At 41.8% G+C, this 20,069-nt stretch overlaps 2 protein-coding genes across 11 annotated transcripts; one reads left to right on the top strand and one right to left on the bottom strand.

The window, feature by feature from the left end:
* The first annotated feature begins 2,385 nt into the window (after nucleotides 1-2,385).
* nadk2 (NAD kinase 2, mitochondrial) lies at nucleotides 2,386-10,609 on the top strand. 9 transcript variants are annotated; one of them, XM_027278626.1, is made up of 12 exons: nucleotides 2,386-3,226; nucleotides 3,309-3,397; nucleotides 3,519-3,607; nucleotides 3,877-3,958; nucleotides 4,783-4,866; nucleotides 6,878-7,041; nucleotides 7,181-7,274; nucleotides 7,420-7,563; nucleotides 8,868-8,923; nucleotides 9,003-9,056; nucleotides 9,146-9,269; nucleotides 9,366-10,609. In XM_027278626.1, exons 1-12 carry the CDS (start codon nucleotides 2,972-2,974, stop codon nucleotides 9,502-9,504), a joined length of 1,374 nt encoding a protein of 457 aa, XP_027134427.1. In that variant the 5' UTR covers nucleotides 2,386-2,971; the 3' UTR covers nucleotides 9,505-10,609. The 9 variants fall into 9 exon arrangements, with proteins under 9 accessions (XP_027134427.1, XP_027134426.1, XP_027134425.1 ...); XM_027278625.1 differs by having other exon boundaries at nucleotides 7,399-7,563; XM_027278624.1 differs by having other exon boundaries at nucleotides 6,878-7,065.
* Nucleotides 10,610-12,684: 2,075 nt separating this feature from the next.
* skp2 (S-phase kinase-associated protein 2, E3 ubiquitin protein ligase) lies at nucleotides 12,685-19,438 on the bottom strand. 2 transcript variants are annotated; one of them, XM_027278655.1, is made up of 10 exons: nucleotides 19,286-19,438; nucleotides 18,396-18,646; nucleotides 18,201-18,312; nucleotides 17,285-17,428; nucleotides 16,876-17,010; nucleotides 16,572-16,670; nucleotides 16,346-16,473; nucleotides 16,161-16,227; nucleotides 14,416-14,523; nucleotides 12,685-14,334 (listed from the first exon to the last, which is right to left on the bottom strand). In XM_027278655.1, exons 1-10 carry the CDS (start codon nucleotides 19,297-19,299, stop codon nucleotides 14,115-14,117), a joined length of 1,278 nt encoding a protein of 425 aa, XP_027134456.1. In that variant the 5' UTR covers nucleotides 19,300-19,438; the 3' UTR covers nucleotides 12,685-14,114. The 2 variants fall into 2 exon arrangements, with proteins under 2 accessions (XP_027134456.1, XP_010752828.1); XM_010754526.3 differs by having other exon boundaries at nucleotides 16,161-16,212; nucleotides 19,286-19,437.
* Between the last annotated feature and the right edge of the window lie 631 nt (nucleotides 19,439-20,069).

The following is a 20,069-nucleotide window of genomic DNA, read 5'->3' as shown; positions in this document are numbered from 1 at the left end:
TGCCAGAAAAATAAAAACAGAGTATTATCATAATGTAATGACTAGTCCTGTAGCCACTACTGGATGCTGATTGCTTTTGTTTTGACTAGTCCTCCAGCAGGCAGTAAACCAACACAAACGTCTTTGTGTTTGAAATAATAATATTCATTTCATTTCTTGATAAAGCCACTTGTCATATATAAAAACCGTCAAAAACTGTTTGCTCCTTCATTCATCAGCAACACCTGGGCTCAACACTGAGCAACCTCAAGTAACTTATGTGACTTATGACTCTTTAATAATACATACTGTACAGGCATGTGGGTGATGTTTTAAGGCCAACTTAAAACAAATGAACGTATACTTGAACTCCACAGATTTGCCTAAGTTACTTTGTAAAACACTGTGTAAAAATGTTGTGTACTCAAAGTAAACACAAAAAAGAGAAGAAAAAAAAAAGAAATAACCTGCAAAAATTAATAATGTAGATGTTTCATACAGTACAGGGAATTGGCAACTGAAAGGTTTGATAATGAAGCTGTTCTTGAATCTCTTTTTAAGTCACCTCATATTGTGTATCTGCATGCCTTGACCACTACATGTAATAATAGATTTGTGTAACCAAAAATGATTAAAAAATCATGTTTACAATACGTTGGACATTCAAAATCATGCAGCGCCTGGTGGTTCTGTGTGTTACCTGTGACAGCAGCCTTCCATATACTCAAACTGGTTTTGTCTTCCAACAAATTACAAGTTTGAAATGTTTGTTTCTTCAGGGTTCTTTTTAAACCAGTACAAATTAAAATCTATATATTTTCTATAAATGCAAATTATTTGCATTTATAGAAAACATTCTGTGAAGATAGATTAGATGAATTGGCATTGGTCTGGGAGGAACCACCATCATAACACAAGTTCAGTATCTATAAACCTCAAGTGTTCTTCATCAGGGACACTTGGTGATAAGCTTCCCTTCTTTGTTGAACCATCCAGGGTGTGTCATATTTCCATACTGTAGTTTGTTTCCATCTTCCTTTTTCTCTTCCAGCCACATCACCTCCTCCTCATTTTCTCTCCTCCTCTTCATATCTGCCATCCAGTGGCAGACATCCTCAAAGGCTTCAGTCTCTACACCACCTGCTGATTGTCTGCTCATCTCCACCTCCTCGTCCTCTCTCTGATGTGGGTTACAGAGTTCTGGGAAAGCATTGCCCCTTCCTCTTATACGTTATCTCTTTTTTTTCTTTATCTCCTCACTTCCCTCCGCTTCCCCTCTTGTTGGCCATTTGACAGAGATGTGATAAGACTTCAGCTCCTCCTCAGATACCTAGTCAGGGGTGCAGCTCATGAGGTCACGACCTCGACCTCCACCATCCACTAAAATGAGGAGAATAACAGTAGGCACCATTAACAATTGCATCATGGCATCAAAATATTATTTGGCTTTTGCTGATTTCTGTTGACGTTGTGCAGAGGCCTCAAATGTCTGACTGTGCTTATACATACCACAGTCACAGAAAAAGATCCATCATGGTGCAAAGGGGTTGCAGTGTTACATGTAAATGTTTCTAACCCATGTTTTTATTATTTATTTATTATAATTATATATTTTTTATTGTTTGCACATTAATATGGAGGCTGGTCCATTGTATTTTTATTCATTTAAGTCAGTTAAGTTATTTATTTTTTACTGTTTTGGATTGGCGGAGAGAGTTTTTATGTCACCTTGTTCAACAACGTGCTGCATCTGTTGCATTTATGAATGTTATGAAAATCCGACTGCACTTACAGCAGACTATTAAACAGATAGGATAAGAAAAGTATTTTAAAAAAGTAGCAGACACATATCTAAACTAAATAAATAAATAAATAACAAAAAAATAATAATTGTTACATGTTATAATTTTATATCACATCTGTCCGTATTCATACGCGCTCTCTGCGGTGCGTCCATTTCTTTGTCGCTGCCGCAAGTAATTGTGGGACGGCGTTAGGTGTATCCTATGCTAAAGGAGATAACAAAGGAAGCATGGAAGCTCCTTTCCTTAACAGTTAGAACCGCTCTTATCATGGTGACTATATTAATACTTCCAGGTCATTTCACACGACCCTTCGACTTTAATTCTTCGACCTGAATTTGACTAATCGAATCTGGGCAGCCTGCTTTTGAAATAGCAAAGTAAAATATTCAAATCTATGAACTGACTTGAGTGTACAGTTCTATGTTTAGTATTCAGCGGCTGTTCATTCAAACACTTCTGTTTCTGATTTGCTTCTATAATTATCCGGCGCTGTTTTTTACGACTGCCTCTGAACGCATCACGAGGTGAACGGCGGCCCAAAAATAATGACGTCACCGCCCCGTCCCTTCGAATTGACAGCCACGTAGCCAATCAGATTAAACTCTGCGTAGCGTACGTACAACTTGTGGTACGTGCCAAGTTGCGTGGTACGTGCAGAGTTACCGATGTTCTCGTGTGTTGTCGTTTATTCTTAACCTGCCAACGTGTGTTAGCTCGTGTTTAAACGCCTTTTAGACCTGAGGAGAGGGACAGCTCCGGTGTGCCGTGTGCTCAGAGTAATACTAGCCGGAATATGCGAGAGCAGAGCCCGCGTACGACTTGTGAGCAAGCTGGTAGCTACTTTTAGCTTTTGGAGCGGTAACGTAACGCTACGTTTAATCCTTACTAAATACGGCTAGTGGTGAAACTAACTGTTGGTGAAATAGCGAGCTAAGCAGACAGTTGTTGCTGCTTTGTTACTCGCCTGAGGACACACTCGACTTAGAGTAAAAGTTGTCGCCTGACAGGAAGAGCTCGGCGGACCTGGTGACCTACCTTGACAGCTGGGTGTGTGTCTGTGTGAATGGACGTCTGGCCAAAGGACTGACTGACTGACACATGAAGCAGTATGTCAGCTACATAACAGCAGCACCGAGCAGGGACCTCGTTCAGCATACAACATTTCCAGTGGACATGTGATTGAGTTCATGGTTGTGCGTCCACTTGTAACAATGACTCGCCGCTCCGTCGTAAACTTGGTGTGCTTCGGGAGTCGAGCCGTCAACCTGCTGTATGGAAACTCAGTTCGCCCCCTCCACACTTCAACACGCAGCACCTCCTCGCAGCCCAAAGCTGGATTCAAACCTGGGAAAGTGGCTGTGGTGACAAAGACCACGCGATATGAGTTTGAACAGCAGCGGTATCGCTATGCTGGACTGTCTGAAGAGGATCTGAAGCAGCTGGTAAGGACTGCAGCTCATGTCTGGCCACGTTTGTGACCTCAAACCGACCTGATGTCCCATGTCTCTGTGTTTGTTTCTGCAGCTTGCTATGAAGGGCTCCAGCTACAGTGGCCTGCTGGAAAGACACAACATCCACACCAACAATGTGGATCATATAGTGAGGAGCCTGCGGTAAGATGTGGCCTGTCACAGGACGATTATCACAGCCACATTCCTTCCAACCAGACAGGGAGGGTTTGTTTTCTGCAGCTGGGACACTTTGTTAAAAAAATTATGTTTTTGTGATTTGCAGGAGAGAAGGCATTGAGGTGCGAGTCGTGAAGAGGGGAGAATATGATGAAGAAGTGGTACGATGGGCCGATGCCATCATCTCTGCTGGAGGTAGGACTACAGTGTGACACTGATTAATTTCACGTGCAGTATATAGGTAATGCATTCCATTCATTCCCGGGAAGTTTTCCCAAATGTTTTTTTTGGTTATTATCTCTATTTGTTTGCATAAATGAACACTGAATCAAACTTTTGTTCCATGCATGATGTGCAGAATGGGCAGGACTTCAACTTATTCAACCCAGGGGGGGCAAAAAGTCACATGAACAAAAGCTTCAAATACACAATACAAGTTCTCTAACTGCAGTTTGTTTTGTTAGGCGACGGGACAATGCTACTTGTTGCCAGTAAGGTTTTAAGCAAGGACAAACCAGTTGTTGGAGTAAACACAGACCCTGAGAGGTAAAACACTGAACAGCACTTTTTCTGAAGGCTTTGGATTGTGTGTGATGTGCGAAGAACAATTAGACCTGATATGCTGTAGCTCCTCAGGAAGTCCATAACTGCTTGATTCAAATGGCCATGCTTCCTGTGACACAGCCCACCAGAGCCGATCGTTAGGCAGCAGAAGTGTGTATTTCAGAAGTGCCCTAAAAACTGCTCTCCACTCTGCTTCATGCACAATAAACGTCACAAATGCAGGCGAGTGACCCTAACCTGTTGAGGCCAAACGTGGGCAGGACGTGCTGCATACAGAAATCAGTTTTCCCGTTTGTAGTCCGTCAACCACGCACACAATGTTTACCACGCAAAGCAGAGATGCAAATCTGCTTCATCACGGGAAGCAAAGCTTTTATACGGCCATCGCTCACATAGAATCAAAGTGGTTTTACGTGTGTGACTGTAGCTTGAAGCAGCACATAGCATTTCAAACTCAGACAGATGTGGCACAGAGAATCAGGTCAGTTTTCATAATAAAACAGTAAAAACACACAAAAGAAACTATAACTATATAGTCTGCTTCCCCATGGTAGAGCTATAAAAAGAAAGATATATTTTAGATAAATGACTAAATCTCGTGGCTAAATGCTTCTGAAATACTCCTGTGGACATGAAGCTGAGTGAAGGTCAAACCAAAACAGTGTCACAGATGCATTGTTGTGCCCGGTGGACTCGAGCCATAAGCCCTTGAAAGTAAACTTAACATATAATGCCATGTCATGGCTCCATGGTGTTTGTGTTAACAGTCCTCTTCTGTTCATCATGTTTCTCTCTTTCACATAAAGGTCAGAGGGTCATCTGTGCCTGCCCGTGCGGTATACTCGTGCCTTCCCAGAGGCACTGGAGAAACTCTGTCGTGGTGAGTTCAGGTGCGTATTTACCCACAAACAATCACAGCGCTGTTGTGCTGTGACTTCTTACTGATGAACGTGCTGCTGAATCCACATTGAGACGTTTATTGGACTTCACTTTGTCTGTTTGTGTCTCCAGATTTCATCAAAACGTTAACATTAGATAATGCCAAATTACATATTTAAACATAAAATCTAAGTAATATAGTATTACAAAAAAAACTGTCTTGTCACTGCTGGGAAATTGTTTTCATGATGATACATGAAGATGATACATATGAGTGAAATTTTGACCCTATTCACCTGAAATGTCTCAGAATTTTGTAATCCATATCTTTTAAAAGGCATTTTCTCCAAATGGTCACTTCAGCAGCACTTACACACACCACCACATACACCAAACCTCACACTCATGCATGAAACAAGAACATTGAACCTGGCTTTATCCAGTGTTCACACTTCTGCTCTGGAGATGTGTGTAAATTAGTGCATTTCAAATGTTAGTTGAGATGTTGAATGTATGTACCTGAAGTGTCTCCCCTTAACCTCCTACCCAACTTAATAATGACAACCTACAATAGAGTTACTTTGTAAGCTACAATGAAAACTACATGTAGTAATAATACGTGTAGAACATGTCCTTCTCACTGTCTGTAACCTAGTCAATAAGTTGTTGATCTCCATAGGCACAGAGTTCAAAACAAGTTTAAACCTGTGTTGTCTGGAAAAGGTCACATGGTGTTTAAAACCTCACTGCTGTGTCTCTGACTATTCTAAATGGCCAAAACCAAATAAAACTCCCAGTGAGGATTGATTATGGGGTTATATTAATACCTGGACCTCACCAAGGCTTCACAGAGATGTGTGCAAACATAGTTATTTTACATCTCAACATTTCATTCATTTCTGTGACGAAAACTAAATGAAATAGTTGAAGTTTATATTGATATTTAAGATGTAAAGGTAAATAAATGTGACAGGATGAGCGCACAGTGAAGACCTGAACACAAGCTCTATTCACACTCTGCTGAACAGCCCCGTCCTGCATTGGACAAGTTTAAACAAGCAAAGAGCTTGAAGAACAACAAGAAGGAAAGACCCAACCTGTCATGAAGAAGCCTTCATTAAAAAAATGTGAATGAATTTACGCAAACTTCCTTATTACATTCAGCATAAATTCAGTCCAGCCAGCCGTCAGTTGATGATATAGAAAGGTTGAGGTCATCTCGACTGCGTCAAACTGTTGTTTGAGCAGCATTTTAATAAGCAAATGTCAACATGAAGCAGGTTCAGACTACAAACTGAAATGCTTTATGACTCCTAATAAAGTTTTTAACTTGATTTGCTCTGAACACGTGCTGACTGCTTCTGTTAGGATGCAGTTCTGAAGACATGAACATACAATGATGTTTAGAAAGGAGCGGAGTCTGTCATCCCTCTGAAGAGTCACTCCAGAGCAGTGTCACAGTCGAAGTCAGGCCTGGGCAATCTGTTCCACAAAGGGCCGGTGTGGCTGCAGGTTTTTGTTCCAACCAACCAAGAGCAAGAACAGATTGCCCAGGCCTGGTCTAAGTGCAGTGGGCATGGCATGCTACATTTTATACATTCTTGATCACCATAAAAAAAGTTTATATTTTATATAATATTTTGTCTGTTTCTTTTATTAATCAATTGGACATATTCATCATATGATGACATCATTTTCAATTGTATGATGTCTCAGCTCTGGAGGAGTCTCAGAAAATAACCCTGATGATGTCATCGTCTGATGAGGTCATCAGGGTTATTTCAGCTGGGGCTCAGTGTTTGTGTAGTAGGATATCTCAGCAGATATTATGTTCATTAAATCACTAAATCACTTCAATAAATTTCAGTTTCATGAAGACTTGCAGGTGCAAAAAAGGAGATATTAATAAACATGTCTTAATGATTAATAATATAAAGCTCTGCATAATAAAGCAGTTTAGTTTAGGCCTAATGTCTCTCTGCACATCATTTTGACCCCTCACCCCTCCTGGGCCGTGTTCAGGTGGCTGTGGCGTCAGAGGATCCGTCTGCACTTGGAGGGCACAGGAATCAACCCGACCCCTGTGGACCTGCACGAACAGCAGATGAGCCTGGAACAGCACAGCCAAGCCCACCGCATCACCACCATGGACATGCACCGGAGTACGACTCCACCACCCGTCATGTGTACCTGTCCCAGTCCTCCTGTCTGTCTGTGTTCTCCTGTCTCTGTAGATTAACGTAGACTGACTGTAATGGGCTGATGGTGACCGGTCATTATGTAAGTGGATGTTTTTGTTCTAATCAGTGACGTCTGATTTGTCAGGGACAGGAACACTAGAAGAGAGCTTCTCCAAGCCTAGCCTCCTGCCTATCAGAAGCCTGAATGAAATCTTCATTGGAGAGTCTCTGTCCTCCAGGTACCCTGTCATCTAAACTGATGCATGTAACTCCATGTGAACATGGTGTACCTGTGTCTGTGTGCAATGTTGTAACCCTCATTAATCCCCAGCCCCTTTACCTCCACTGTGCTCGTCTCATCAGGGGAATTTCTTTCCACCACAGGGTGAAGTTAAAATCCTTCAAACCCCATGTTAACCTCTTGCTTCATAGGGCTTCCTACTATGAGATCTCTGTGGATGACGGGCCGTGGGAGAAGCAGAAGAGTTCAGGACTCAGCATCTGCACGGGAACAGGTTCCAAAGCCTGGTAAATCTAGAACTACTCAACTTTCAACATGAAATGTTCCACTTGTGTCTAATCCTCATTCACTGTGTTTAAAGAGTTAAAGTTATACTGAAGACAGATAGATGAGAGATGATGACTTCTAGCACGGTGTTCCAGAGACAAGTGGTCTGGACTCCGCCGGCTCAGCTGTCTCTGCTTCTCAGCTTTGACAAAGGAATTACTAAGAGACCTCTGCTGGAGGATTAGTAATTCAGTGATGTAATCATTTGTCCAGTCTTATTCGCAGCATGGACGCCACCTGTTGTTGTGTTGTGCGTCTCTATCTAAGCCATGTTTGTTTTACATTTATGTCGGTGTTTGACGACCGTGAGACTCGACATCTTCGGTCGTTCTTTATGACTGAGCAGGAGCAAAGCATTCAGTCTGGTTTGTACAGCACTGAATGTCTCTGGAACAAGCTTTACCTGCCAGACAGCTCAGTCGTTTATGTATTCAGATATCTAACATCATCACCAAGTGTTGAGAGGATATTAGATTCTTAGATATCAGAACTGTAGAACAAGCACATTGTCATTAATAACATTATCTTGATTTCCAGTTTCACTTCAGTACTCCACTGGTCACGTTTCATCAACAACAGCTAATTAGTGTGCACACTAACCTCCAACTGGCCTTGAGGTCTACTGCAGGTGGTCTACTGTGCTTATTGACAGTGCTGCATGGAAATTATTATTAGTAGCTCTGTCTTGACCTTCAGATGACAGAAAATATTTAGTTAACACGACCCCTGCTGCATGGGCTGGTATTTATTTATTTATTTCATTTTCTATTTTTAAAAAAGTTAGATAGGGGTAGATTCTGTTGATACCAATCCCAGTATTGATTCTGCCTATCAGTCCGATTTTTTTTTTTATTGATTCAACTGCTGTGTCTGTCATTGTGTGAAATGGATGAAATGATTTCTAAATATCTGATTTAGGTTTTCTTCGTCAGAGAACCTGCTCAGTCTGCCTGCGTGGCTCTAACGTTATTAGAACAGGATATTTACCATTTGAACAAGCTGCTCAGTTGGGAAGTTGTTACAGCGTTTCTGTAATTTAAGCCCATGCTGTATAGAAATATGTTTCAGTTCAGTTCATTACCACACTTAAAATGATCATTTTACAGACATCTATTAGCACCATTATGATCTGTCTTCATGAAATGAAGCCACACTTTGGAACGTTTCTTCCTCTCCACCATGACTCCTTCAAGTTGCAAGTCCACAGTGGTATGACATCCTGCATGTCTGCTCTCTGATGGTTTTTCTCTCTTGGTGTCCACAGGTCATATAACATCAACAAACTTGTTGAACAAGCAGTGGAGGATGTTCTAAAAATCGGTATGTGCGCACGTGGGATGTTAAAATGTGTTAAAGTCTTTACTGTTCGTCACTGACAAACCAACGTGTCTTTGTTCAGGAAAATCCCAAACTGGTCTTGATATCCCACTTAATCGTGACTTTATTGAAAAAGGTGGGTCAACCGTCCTCCTATGTTTATTATTGTACATATGTACTTTTGCTTTATCTGACGTGTGTGTGTGTGTGTGTGTGTGTGTTCAGTTACTGATGAATACAACGAGTCTCTGGTGTTCAGTCCGGACGACAGACGTTTGTTCTACAGCGTCAGAGAACCCATCGTCAACCGAGTCTTCTCCAACAGTCGCCAGAGAGGCTTCGCCAGCAAGTCAGTGAGCGTTCCTCAGTCTTGAGGACAAAAGATAAATGAGAGCTGACACTGTAGAGAAACCTTCTGAATATTGTTATTCCTCTGCTGATTCAGGGTCTGCGTCCGCTCGCGGTGCTGGGACGCCTGCATGGTGGTCGACGGCGGGACTTCGTTCGAGTTCAACGACGGTGCCATCGCTACGATCAGCATGAGCGGGGAGGATCAGCTCCGGACGGTCCTCCTCGAGAACTGAGATGAGTCCATGACACCTGGCTGGTTTCTCTGCAGTGTTTGGTCAAAGGGTACCGTTTTTAGACTCAGCTGCCACAAGTGTTGAATATTTTTATACCTGGGGAAGAAAGGTATCATTGTTACTATTGCTTTATTAAATGTGTGCATTTTTTTTTTCAAATCAAACATTTTGCTTTTTAATCCCCATCCCACTATCCACAAATTGTAATGGCTGTAAATCATTTTGTAGATACAGCATCAAACATCTTTTACTGACTGTCTTTTACTGCATCAAATCAACAGTGAGTATCTGAGAGACAGAGCTGAATTATTAAGTCAATAGACTGTTGAGATATGCATCTCTCTCTGATCAGATTCATCTGGGTTGGAATGGAACACTTAGTCTGTCAATAAAAAAATCAAACCCTTGATGATGATGATGATGATGCATGTCTATCTGGGGATCAGATGCAAATGTACAGAAGATTGTCATGATTTCACACCATCGGTTAATGACTTTTTTTTTTCTCCTATTGTCAACAAATCTCATTGGTCTGACTCTCACTGCTCTCTGACTTCCCTCCCCTGTCTGTGGTTTTCAGCCACAAGTCCACTGGTTCTGAAGGTGGTGCTGAAGATGTACATCTTTAAACTAGTCACTGTAGTTTTTATTCAAAGTTATTTAAACGGGAGGAAATGGAGCATTAGTTGGGGACTGTTTTCAGCGGTGGATTAATCTACATTTGGTGCTATAGTGAGTATTTATGACAGAAAGACTGTGTGTGGGATTGAGTCAAATAAACTACAGTGTGTGTGTTCATGGAACAGTGGAGGAAGATACATAATAGGCTGTGATACAAAAACACTATGCTCCGTCTATAAGGTGTATCTACATGGTGAACTGAAGCAGTGTCTGTTATGGATATTTTTGGAACATAGCTTATATTTTTTGTAGCTGTTTGAGCTACTTGGGTCCTAAAAATGAAACCGCAGAGGAGACAAATGAAGTAAAAACAGAAGTCTGAGCTCAAAGACACATTTCTCTGTGTTTTAGGTCAAAAGTTTGTCTTGTAACTTCTCACAAGACAGGAAAATCTGGAAGTGTTACTGAAACAGCAGCTTGTTCCTGAGGCACACATGCCCGATATTAACACAACAAAAACCACAAACCACAAACTGTATCTGATGATAGAAATGATCTGAAACCAGGAGCCACTTGACACTAAACGCTTGAACTATGCTGTTTTATGATGCTGAATTCTAAAGAGGACACTGTAGTCATCATGATTTAATACAAATGTAGAAGATCTCTTGTATACTCTTGAATCCCTCTTGAACCAGCAGGGGTTCTTTTGGAGGATAGGTTTACAAAATGATCAAGACATTGCAATATGCAGCGTGCCAAAGGCCGGATCCTCATGAAAATATTGTCAGTATGCCTGGCTGTGTTTTTGAATCCGATAAAGTGTTCTGAACAAAACGTGCTTTTGTGTGTTTATTTTAACTTCACTGCGTCTTTGTCACTTCCATGTACTGTTAACTGTCTTTTTGATACACAGGTTCATTGGTGACTCTAAAGGTGTGAATGTGAGCCTTAATGATTGTCTGTTTACTGTTGACGTGTCCATAGCGTACCCCGCCTCTCACCCAGTGTCAGCTGGCTGGTTTATAGATAATGGACGTTCACTGTGTGTGAGTGAAAGGCTGAAACTCAGCAGTCACTTTAGGCAAATCTGTGGCCTGCTACCTCTGACTGACACCTGCACCAGATTCTCTGAGTTGCTATCTTACCTAATGTTAGAACACATTTAGCACACAGAAACTCTGACAAACGGCCGTGAATGTGCTTCAGTGACTCTCTCTGACTCTCTCAGCTAATGTTACAGCACATTTACCACACACTTTTTGGTTACTCTAATAGCTGTACTGTGTGTCACTGTTGATCATGTGGTTACTTTTGCTCTCATTGATTTCTGCTGGGAGAAGCTTCAGTTTAAAAGACAAAATCTTTATGATGACTTGTGACTTTGTGAATGTTTCTCTGGAAATATTTAGTCTGTTGTGTGTTTGCCATCATGGGCCAACTTCGAAGAAGACAAATGATCCAATATAATATATAACACCAGAGAAATGAATATCTATATGTGAAGAGAGCTTTTTTTCCTCTCCAAATAATCATCTCTCATTTGTCTGCTGATCCCTTGGAGGGGCCTTGTCCTTAGGCTGGAAACCACTGGACAAAACTACCCAACTATCTGTGAAGCACCTGGAGTGGATACAACGGTGAAACTGTTAACACATTCATATGTCAGTATTAATCTAATAATGTCACGTCAATCATAGGTTCATTTACTGTAGAACTGATACTTGTACTGGCTGCTGATACTTATACATTTGGCTGATAACACTTCTGTACCTTTACCACTTCCAAAAATAGATCCTGTCCAAATTTTATCGGAGCATGTTCACAAATCCAGAATAAGTATTTATTTACAGAGTGTACAGTATTCTATTGAATATAGCGAGTTATTGCATTCTTTTAATTCTCTAAAATAATGGATATCACACTGGTGGTTATAAACTGTTATCTCAGATTTTCTTCATGAGTCATTGCCATGAGAGGGGACAGTCGACTCATTTGCTGCACAAAACATGCCACCTATTTTCTTTACCTATTTTTAGATATAAAGAGGTGGAGCATGGGTGGAGCTGAGGCGGGCTGGATGAATCCTAGTTTCTCAAAAAAAGTCACCTGTGACAGCACCCACCTGTCAAAGTGTCCACACTCTTAATCCTGCATAACTTTAAGCAGTAATATCATTTGAACAGGTGAGTTGTATATAAATTCAATATCAGTACAGTTGTCATGAACGGGGAAATTAGCTACAGAGACCAAAACAGTTTTTTGTACCAGGCTGTAAACATGTTTATTTCTGCTGTGAAGTTGGACATTTGAACATGGGGACTTATGGAGACTGACTCACTTCTGGAACCAGCCTCAAGTGGACATTTGAGAAACTGCAGTTTTTTGGCACACATTGGCAAATTTAACTTTTAAAGCAGAGTTATTCCAGAGCAGGTTAGGTGTGCAGCATGTTACCATGGTGATCTCGAAACTTTAAAGACACATTAAAAACTCAACATACCTCCTAGTACATTAACCCTTTGCCTGCAAACAAAACATGCAAAGACACGAAGAACAGTTTGTGTATTCTGTGGTTTACTTGAGACTCAGAAGGGAAATGAACAGCTCACAAGATAAAAGTCATGTTCCTTTAAAGTTCAGTCTGTCTGACGTGTGATTAAAATGGTAACAGAGCAGAGAGCATACAGCACATGCACACTGACATAATGAGCTGGTCAGAAAATCAGCTGGAGAGAATTAATGATCACACGGTCCAGGCAATGTGTGAGCCTGCATGTTAACGTCATGTTCAAAGCTAGTGTCGACATTCCAGGTTCATCGTTTTACATTAAAACTTCTTCACTGATTAAAATCAACTCTTCTCATTATTACAGTGGACAGCAGCACATTTCTGCCATCAGGATTATTAAAATGTCTGAGGAATCAAGTGTCCCAGATATTTACAGACGTCAACATTTCAAAAATCAAGCCTTTAAACCAGCTTTCACTTAAAAATATTTTAAATTAACACATTAGAACCTAAAACAGATTCAAAAATCCACTACAAGTTTGTGTTAACACATTCCAACAAGAACAATGTGACCGTCCTAAATAAAGTATTACATTTCTCTACAGGCTAACATGTTCAGTACTTAAAGACAGTCTGGATTTATTGAAGTGTGGTTGTATGAGGTATTGATCCACAGTCAGTAGAAGGCTGTCAGTGCACCCGAGTTTCTTTCACTGCGTTAGACAGCAGCCTTCAGCAGCGGTTCCTATAGGAAACTGAAGTGTTTCTCATCAAGCTCTTCAAAACTACCAGACTTCTTTGACAAAAACAGCACAGAACAGTCTTCGGTCTCCGGCATTGCTGCCCTGATTGGTTGGTTAGTCTGTGTTGAGTTTGAACATGTTAGTTACTGTGGATCAAGGCAGTAGACCAGCAACTCCCATCTGCAAGATAAAATGGTTTTTTTTCCTGGTGCCTTTAAAAAGGTTTTTAACTGCTTCAGGTCAAGTCTGTTATTCTGTGACCTTGGTCCTTTATCACGTTAGGGCTGATCCAAGTTAACATGGTATGGCACCAAAGTCACAAACACACAGTGGAGGCAGTGGCAGACCAGACTCCTGTGTTTTGTTTCTGGTGGCTTTGAGAGAGCGATATGAACACGTCAGCGTTTACATTTTTATGTGCCTAAACCTGTTTTGTTGCTGTGCCTTCCACAGCAGTACACTGCTTAGCTTCATGCTGCTGTTGTCTACTGTAGGTAAAACACTGTCTGTGGATCAGTACCTCACAGAAACCCACTTCAAAGAACAGTCCAGTAACTGACCTTCAGTACCGTTCATGCCAGCCAACACTAAAAGCATCTTCTGTAGCAGCAACACTGAAACATGGCACCATCCCGCCGGTGGGCCGACTCCCTGGATGTGCTGGAATACTGCAGCAACAAACACTCAACTCGCAACAGAAAACTAACAGAGCTTAAAAACATGAGTTGCCGTGGTTACAGTTTGAACCTCAGCTGACACTTCCTGTTCCACATGGCCCGGTCACTGAGGCAGCCGACGAGCCTGCTGGCGGGCGTGGGCCGGGCGATGTTGGAGAAAGGCCTGGAGTTGATGGAGACGTGAGGCATCTCCTTCTTCAGAGAGGGCAGGTGGCTGTTGTGTACGACGCCAAACACATCCAGCAGGCACAACATGGGAAACATCTTACCCAGGTCACTGGAAACAGGAGACACAAGGTCAGCTTTGGACTTTTAAAGTCAAGTCACTCAGAAAGGTGACGACGGGACGGGAGCTTACGTGAGAGCGGCGAGGTGAATGTGATAGCAGCGACTCAGGGACAGATGCTGCAGGCACTTGAGCTGTTTGAGGACGGGGAAGCTGTCAGCCATCAGCAGAGTGCTGTCACTGGAACACACATGAAGATAAGGCACCGTTTAAGGAGAAGATTGAGATGAGGGTGGCTAGTAAACCAGTACAATCCCTTTAGGCAACATAACATCAATACAAACACTAAAAGGTTGAATAGATCCAATTACCTCCCACACACTGACTATCTGGGCTAATTACATTAAACAGCATAGATTAGAAAAAGTAGTGAGATTGTTAAACTGGATTGCATATGATGAAAGATTCAAGCCAAACTTGAGTGACCTGACATGGAGAAACTAGGAGAGGAAGGGAATCACTGCCATGTGCACAATACTAAAGAATGGAAACACATGTCTCAGGACCTTAGAGAAACATATGGATTTAAAAAAAAAAAAAAAAAAAATTTTTTTTTTTTTTTTTTTAGAGGGTTATTTCATAAAGGAAATAGGGTGCTCAAAAACATTAAATGGAGTGATAGATGCACTAATGCGAGTATATAATGGGTTAATCTGTGTTACATCACAACCTCAGAGTACAGCTGCTTCAACTGATTACTAGGTGGGAGAGGAAGCTGCACATCGACATCACCCTTGGAGTGGCTTGATGTGTGAAACACCACACTACAAATTCACGAATGTGGAGGGAATTTGGGTGGAAAACTGACCCGTTTCTTCATCACACTCAAGTTAACTAAAGATATATTGGGGTATGAAATACCACATGAAAGCAAGACTATGTATCTTGGAAATGTAACTGAAGTGTAACTGGAAATGATAGATACAGTATATAGTCAGATACTGCTGAAGACTGAATCTCCTACCATAGAACAATGGCTAGAGATTGTAAGAGAAATATACTGTATGGAAAATATGACCCACCAACTTCAACTGAAGGAAGATGTTTCAATTACGAAGTGGGAAAAATGGGTGTTGTGACATAACGAAAGACATGTGAACTGTATAAATTTGATTTTATAGAATATGGATACCTGCCATGACACCATTTAATTTATGTCTATTGCCTTTTCTTTGTTTTTTATTATTATTATTATTATTATTATTATTATTATTATTATTATTATTATTATGTAAAAAACAAACTTAACATTAAAGTTATTAACTCCACATCACATTGTAGCTCATAACTAACTAATTATGGATGAATGCACGCTACCTACATGAACGTGATACTGACAAAGTATTACAGATGAATTACTTAGTTTAAAAACAAAGAAAATGCTTAAAATTAAAAAGGGTTGTATTCTAGAGATTCCTTCACACACCACTCAAGGAAGCTCGTGTACCATAGTTTGCACGAGACGATTAAACCCCATTTTAGGAAGAGTCATGGATTTACATATGAGTTTTAAAACAGATTTACATAATCTGAAAATGCCACATGGGTAAAAATGACTCGGCAGTTCTTGTCTCAACAGGAGGTTCTCTGTGTCGCTTGAACAGATCTGATTGTAGCGTAGTGTTACTAATGGTACTTATGACGTTCTCCACTTTGGGAATAATGTGACCACTAAAAAACTATTTGGTGTGGGGCAGTGTTACATACTGACAGTATGTATCAACACGACATAATCAATCATGATTTCATGCCGTACAAAACATTCCTTGTATCTTTCACTTGCTAACATGATCAGTGGCTCACAGGCCCAGTCTTACCTTAAGTCTAGAGTCTCGATGTGGGGGCATCTTGTCACCAGCACCTTCACATCTGTAAACACACACACACTTTACAGAATGTATTTACAGAATATGAGTACAGTCAGACCTGCTCTGTATGGAATCAGATAACATGTTATGATTTAGTGCTAAATAAATAAAAGTGAGCACCGTCTGCCACTTACCGTCTAGTGTTAGGCTCTCTCTGTACCCGCTGAGGTTGAGCTGAGTAACACCGGCACTCACATTATCAACAACACTCTTCACGTGACTGTTGTTGAAGTCACACCATGATATGTTCAGCTGCTCTATACTGCACAGAGCAAGACAAAAAACATACAGAGTGAGTAAATGGCAGAGATGGAGGTGGAGCCATTGCTTCTTACAGGTGAAGCAGACAGAGCAGCTGACCTGGAGCAGGACTTGAGCATGTCAGCCAGCGCTGGAGCCGAGAAGCCGGAGCAGCCGCCCAGGTTGAGCTGCAGCAGGTTTGGGTTCTTGGACAGGGCGCTGAGAGAGAGAGCGAGAGAGCGAGAGCGAGAGAGAGAGAGAGAGAGAGAGCACAACGCAGGATGTTTCCCTCATTGTCCCCTTCATCTGACACACTTGCCTTTTAATATTTGAATCATGTTGAATATAGAGATATAGAAATGTTAATGACTGACCTCATTAAAGATTCTGGAGGGTGCAGTAAATAGGTGAGCCAGAAACTTACTTGATGATGACGTCTGACAGCTGCAGACCTTCCAGGCTCAGATGTTCTAGCAGCCTGCAGCGACAGATGATGCTCTCCAGAGCGGAGGTGGGGATGATGGAGCTGGACAGATCCATCTGAACGATCTGCAGTGGGCTGAGTGACAGAAAAGATAAAGACAACACCATCAAGCTGTTCCTTTAAAACAAGCGTCTGTTCATTCTCCTCTTTCAGGGGAGAGACATGTGAATGAGGAATGCACTATAACATTGTTGCCAACCATAAAAATCCAAACAAAATTCATGCACATGAAAACTTCATAAACATATTCACTATAGTTTGAGTCTGTACATAAGATTTCGTCACCCTGGCTGAAATTAACTCTCTACATAGAACATCTGGACTGAGCAGATCCAGCTGCTGGACTCACCCTGTCCCTGTGAAATGCTGCTCTTCCACGAAGGAGCGAGGGCAGCGCAGCCTGCGGACTCCAGTCTTCAGCACCTGCTGCAGAGCTGGGCCCATGTGGGTCAACCCCTCCAGATCCACACCGCGCCACAGAGACTCATCAAACCTGCCACACACACACAATCCTTGCGTAAAGACTCAGACATTTATCCGTTTAAGACCATTTATCCAGACTGTGATCAGGAGTACCATGACAGACGCAGTACGAGGTGCTGTGGAGTATATTTATATTTAGAATATATCAGACAACTGTTATCTACACTCTTTAAAGCCATCAGACCTGACTCCATTTACAAGAACAGGCATAGTACCAGATGTTCACAGTGAATTGAGGATTTATATCCAGATGGTGATTGTTAGAACAGCAGAAAGACTAAACAAGATGGATGGGTAATTTTTTTTGTTGTCGTTTCATTTAGTTGATTAAATTTGTTTTAAGCTTGTTTTCAGCTGTTCAGTAAAAGAAACTTAAATTCAGAATACGCGTGTTGCATTTCTCTGGTTAATAATAAAAACAGGTGTAAGAATATTTCCTTTAGTGACAGGTTCAGTTTATTTATGACACTGAAGGCAGTGAAATGTGTGTGTCAGCTCCAGCTGAGTGAGAGCAGAGAGGTTTTGTTGGATGACTGACTAAAATTAATAGCATAATAACTACACCCAGTTCAAACCCGAGGTCAGGAAAGTTTACAAACACTTCAATATTTTGAACATAGATTAATTCCTTATACTTTTTATTTGTTTACTATTGTGTACGTAGGTTCTATGTTGCATAGTTTGAAGGCTGTTGTGGATTTAAGCTCTGTAGTAATCAATAATGAAAAGTGACAGTGACACCCCCTGTGAATAAAGGTGCAGTGTAGTGATCGGAGACTCACGCCAAGCGATGCCAGCGTTTGCAGACGACAGACATCCTGAGGAGGTGCTGCAGAGGGAGGTAGAAGAGGACCCTGAGGAGCAGCTCATCGGGTAGGCTGTCCCATGAAATGCCTGTGGAGGGAAAAGAACAATGAGGAAAGAGCAAAAAGTTCACCCCAGCAGCTTTCACAGGGGGGTCTGACGGCTGCTCCTACCTGATGTGGACTCCTTTCTCCTCCTCGACCTCCTGGCCAGGACAAACTGGTTGCAGTCATTTTCTTTCCCCTTGCTGATGAGCCGCTGGTGCTTGTGGCTCGGTGACCACTGCTGGATGAGATCCGTTGGGGTACATTCAGTGTCCAGGCCCTCGCTGAGACAGCCTCTGGACTTGCGTTTGATGGTCCTCTTGGACTGAGACAACATGGAGCCCTGAAGACTCATGCAGGGCAGATCCTGCAGGGGCATGCTGGGTGGAGGACAAACGAACACTTTTAGATGGAAAATGTTGACGTGGTTACACAACACTTCATCATTCATCATCGTGTCTTTTCATGGAAACATCAGAGAAGCTTCATTAGCGACCGAGCTTCCTCCAGAGAGCAGTCTGTGTCTGCCCGCCATATTGCTGTGGCTCCCTGCGCTGTGACCGCGCAAACTCTCAATACAAAAGAAAACTCAAACACTTTGTCACTTTATTTCCACATGACACGCGTGGAGGGTCACACTGGCCTTTTATAATCACATTAACAGAGACTATTAGTGTCTGCTTCACAGTTTCTTCATGCAGGAAGCAGCTGCAGACAGACTGGAGGGAGGCCTCTCTCATGAAAGCGCGGCATCGATTCTTCTCCGGTTTTTACACTAAAACTACTAAAATGGCGCCTCACAAACACACTGGATATACGGCTAAAGCTACAGAGTAAGCAGCTCGATTCAAACAGTTTCCTGGATAACTTCACGGTGGTGTTTGTTGGACTGGGGCGGACAGACGGGACTAAGCGGGTAGCTCTGTCTGTTTCATGCTCACGGTGAACATTAACGGACCGCATCGCTCCCGCGGCCACTTCAAACTAACAACAGCGGGTAAAATGCTGCGTCACCGTACCTGTCTCTGGACATGTCCTCCGCTTCAGATGAGATGTGGATGCTGATGAGGCAGAGCTGCACATGAACACGCTCACACTCAGACTCTTTAAACTGAGCGCCAGGCAGCAGGGCGCCTTGTTTCACCACGTCACGTAGCACGTACGTCCTACGTCACTGACCCACGTGGCATTCCTGTTTGGCTCGTTTTTTTTTTTAAAGTTTCTGTTTTTCTTCTTTAAAATAACGTGAATACAAAAAACACGTGAGCACAGACACCTCTGCGTGTCTTCTGTTCACATCCATAAAATGATATTAAAAAAGCACGAGTGTTGTTTTTTCATTGGTGGGAAATGGATGAGAACAGTTCAAAGTTCATTTGACTTTTTCTATCACTTTTTTTTCACGCTCTCAGACCGGATGTGGTAATTTACATAACAAATGTAGAACTGCCAGTGTTGATTGGCTAAAATGTCTTTGGAGCCAAACTCTGATGATATGATAAAAACCCGCCAGAAAATAACAGGGAAAGTCAGTTCAAATGACATTACACATTTGTACAGTCAGTGATCACACCATTTCTAATTTCCTCGAAAAGAAGAACTAAACATGTATGCAAATATGCTACAGGAGAAAAGACCGTTTCCTGTATGAGGAGATTATGAATTGTAAAATGTCATTTGAATTGAATTTTCCCTTTAATTCTCATTCATGGGAGTGGATTGATAAATTAGGACTTATTAATGACATCACTGGCTTTTAGCAGCTTGTATTTCTGAACACATCAGAAACTAATCTAACTCAGG

The sequence above is a fragment of the Larimichthys crocea genome, chromosome IV (assembly GCF_000972845.2).
Source record: "Larimichthys crocea isolate SSNF chromosome IV, L_crocea_2.0, whole genome shotgun sequence".
Classification (NCBI taxonomy): Eukaryota; Metazoa; Chordata; class Actinopteri; family Sciaenidae; genus Larimichthys; species Larimichthys crocea.
Note: the sequence above shows the minus strand (reverse complement) of the source record. Positions and strands in the feature narration are given on the sequence as shown.

Bases quoted from the DNA above. Each gene is read 5' to 3' on its own strand.
- nadk2 (XM_027278623.1), top strand. From the start codon at position 2,972: ATGGTTGTGCGTCCACTTGTAACAATGACTCGCCGCTCCGTCGTAAAC. The intron at 3,398-3,518 runs GTAAGATGTGGC...TGTGATTTGCAG, and splicing joins CATATAGTGAGGAGCCTGCG to GAGAGAAGGCATTGAGGTGC. The intron at 3,959-4,782 runs GTAAAACACTGA...TTTCACATAAAG, and splicing joins GTAAACACAGACCCTGAGAG to GTCAGAGGGTCATCTGTGCC.
- skp2 (XM_027278655.1), bottom strand. The intron at 16,474-16,571 runs GTCAGCTGCTCT...TGCTCTGTGCAG, and splicing joins ATGCTCAAGTCCTGCTCCAG to TATAGAGCAGCTGAACATAT. The intron at 14,524-16,160 runs GTAAGACTGGGC...TGTGTGTTCCAG, and splicing joins ATCGAGACTCTAGACTTAAG to TGACAGCACTCTGCTGATGG.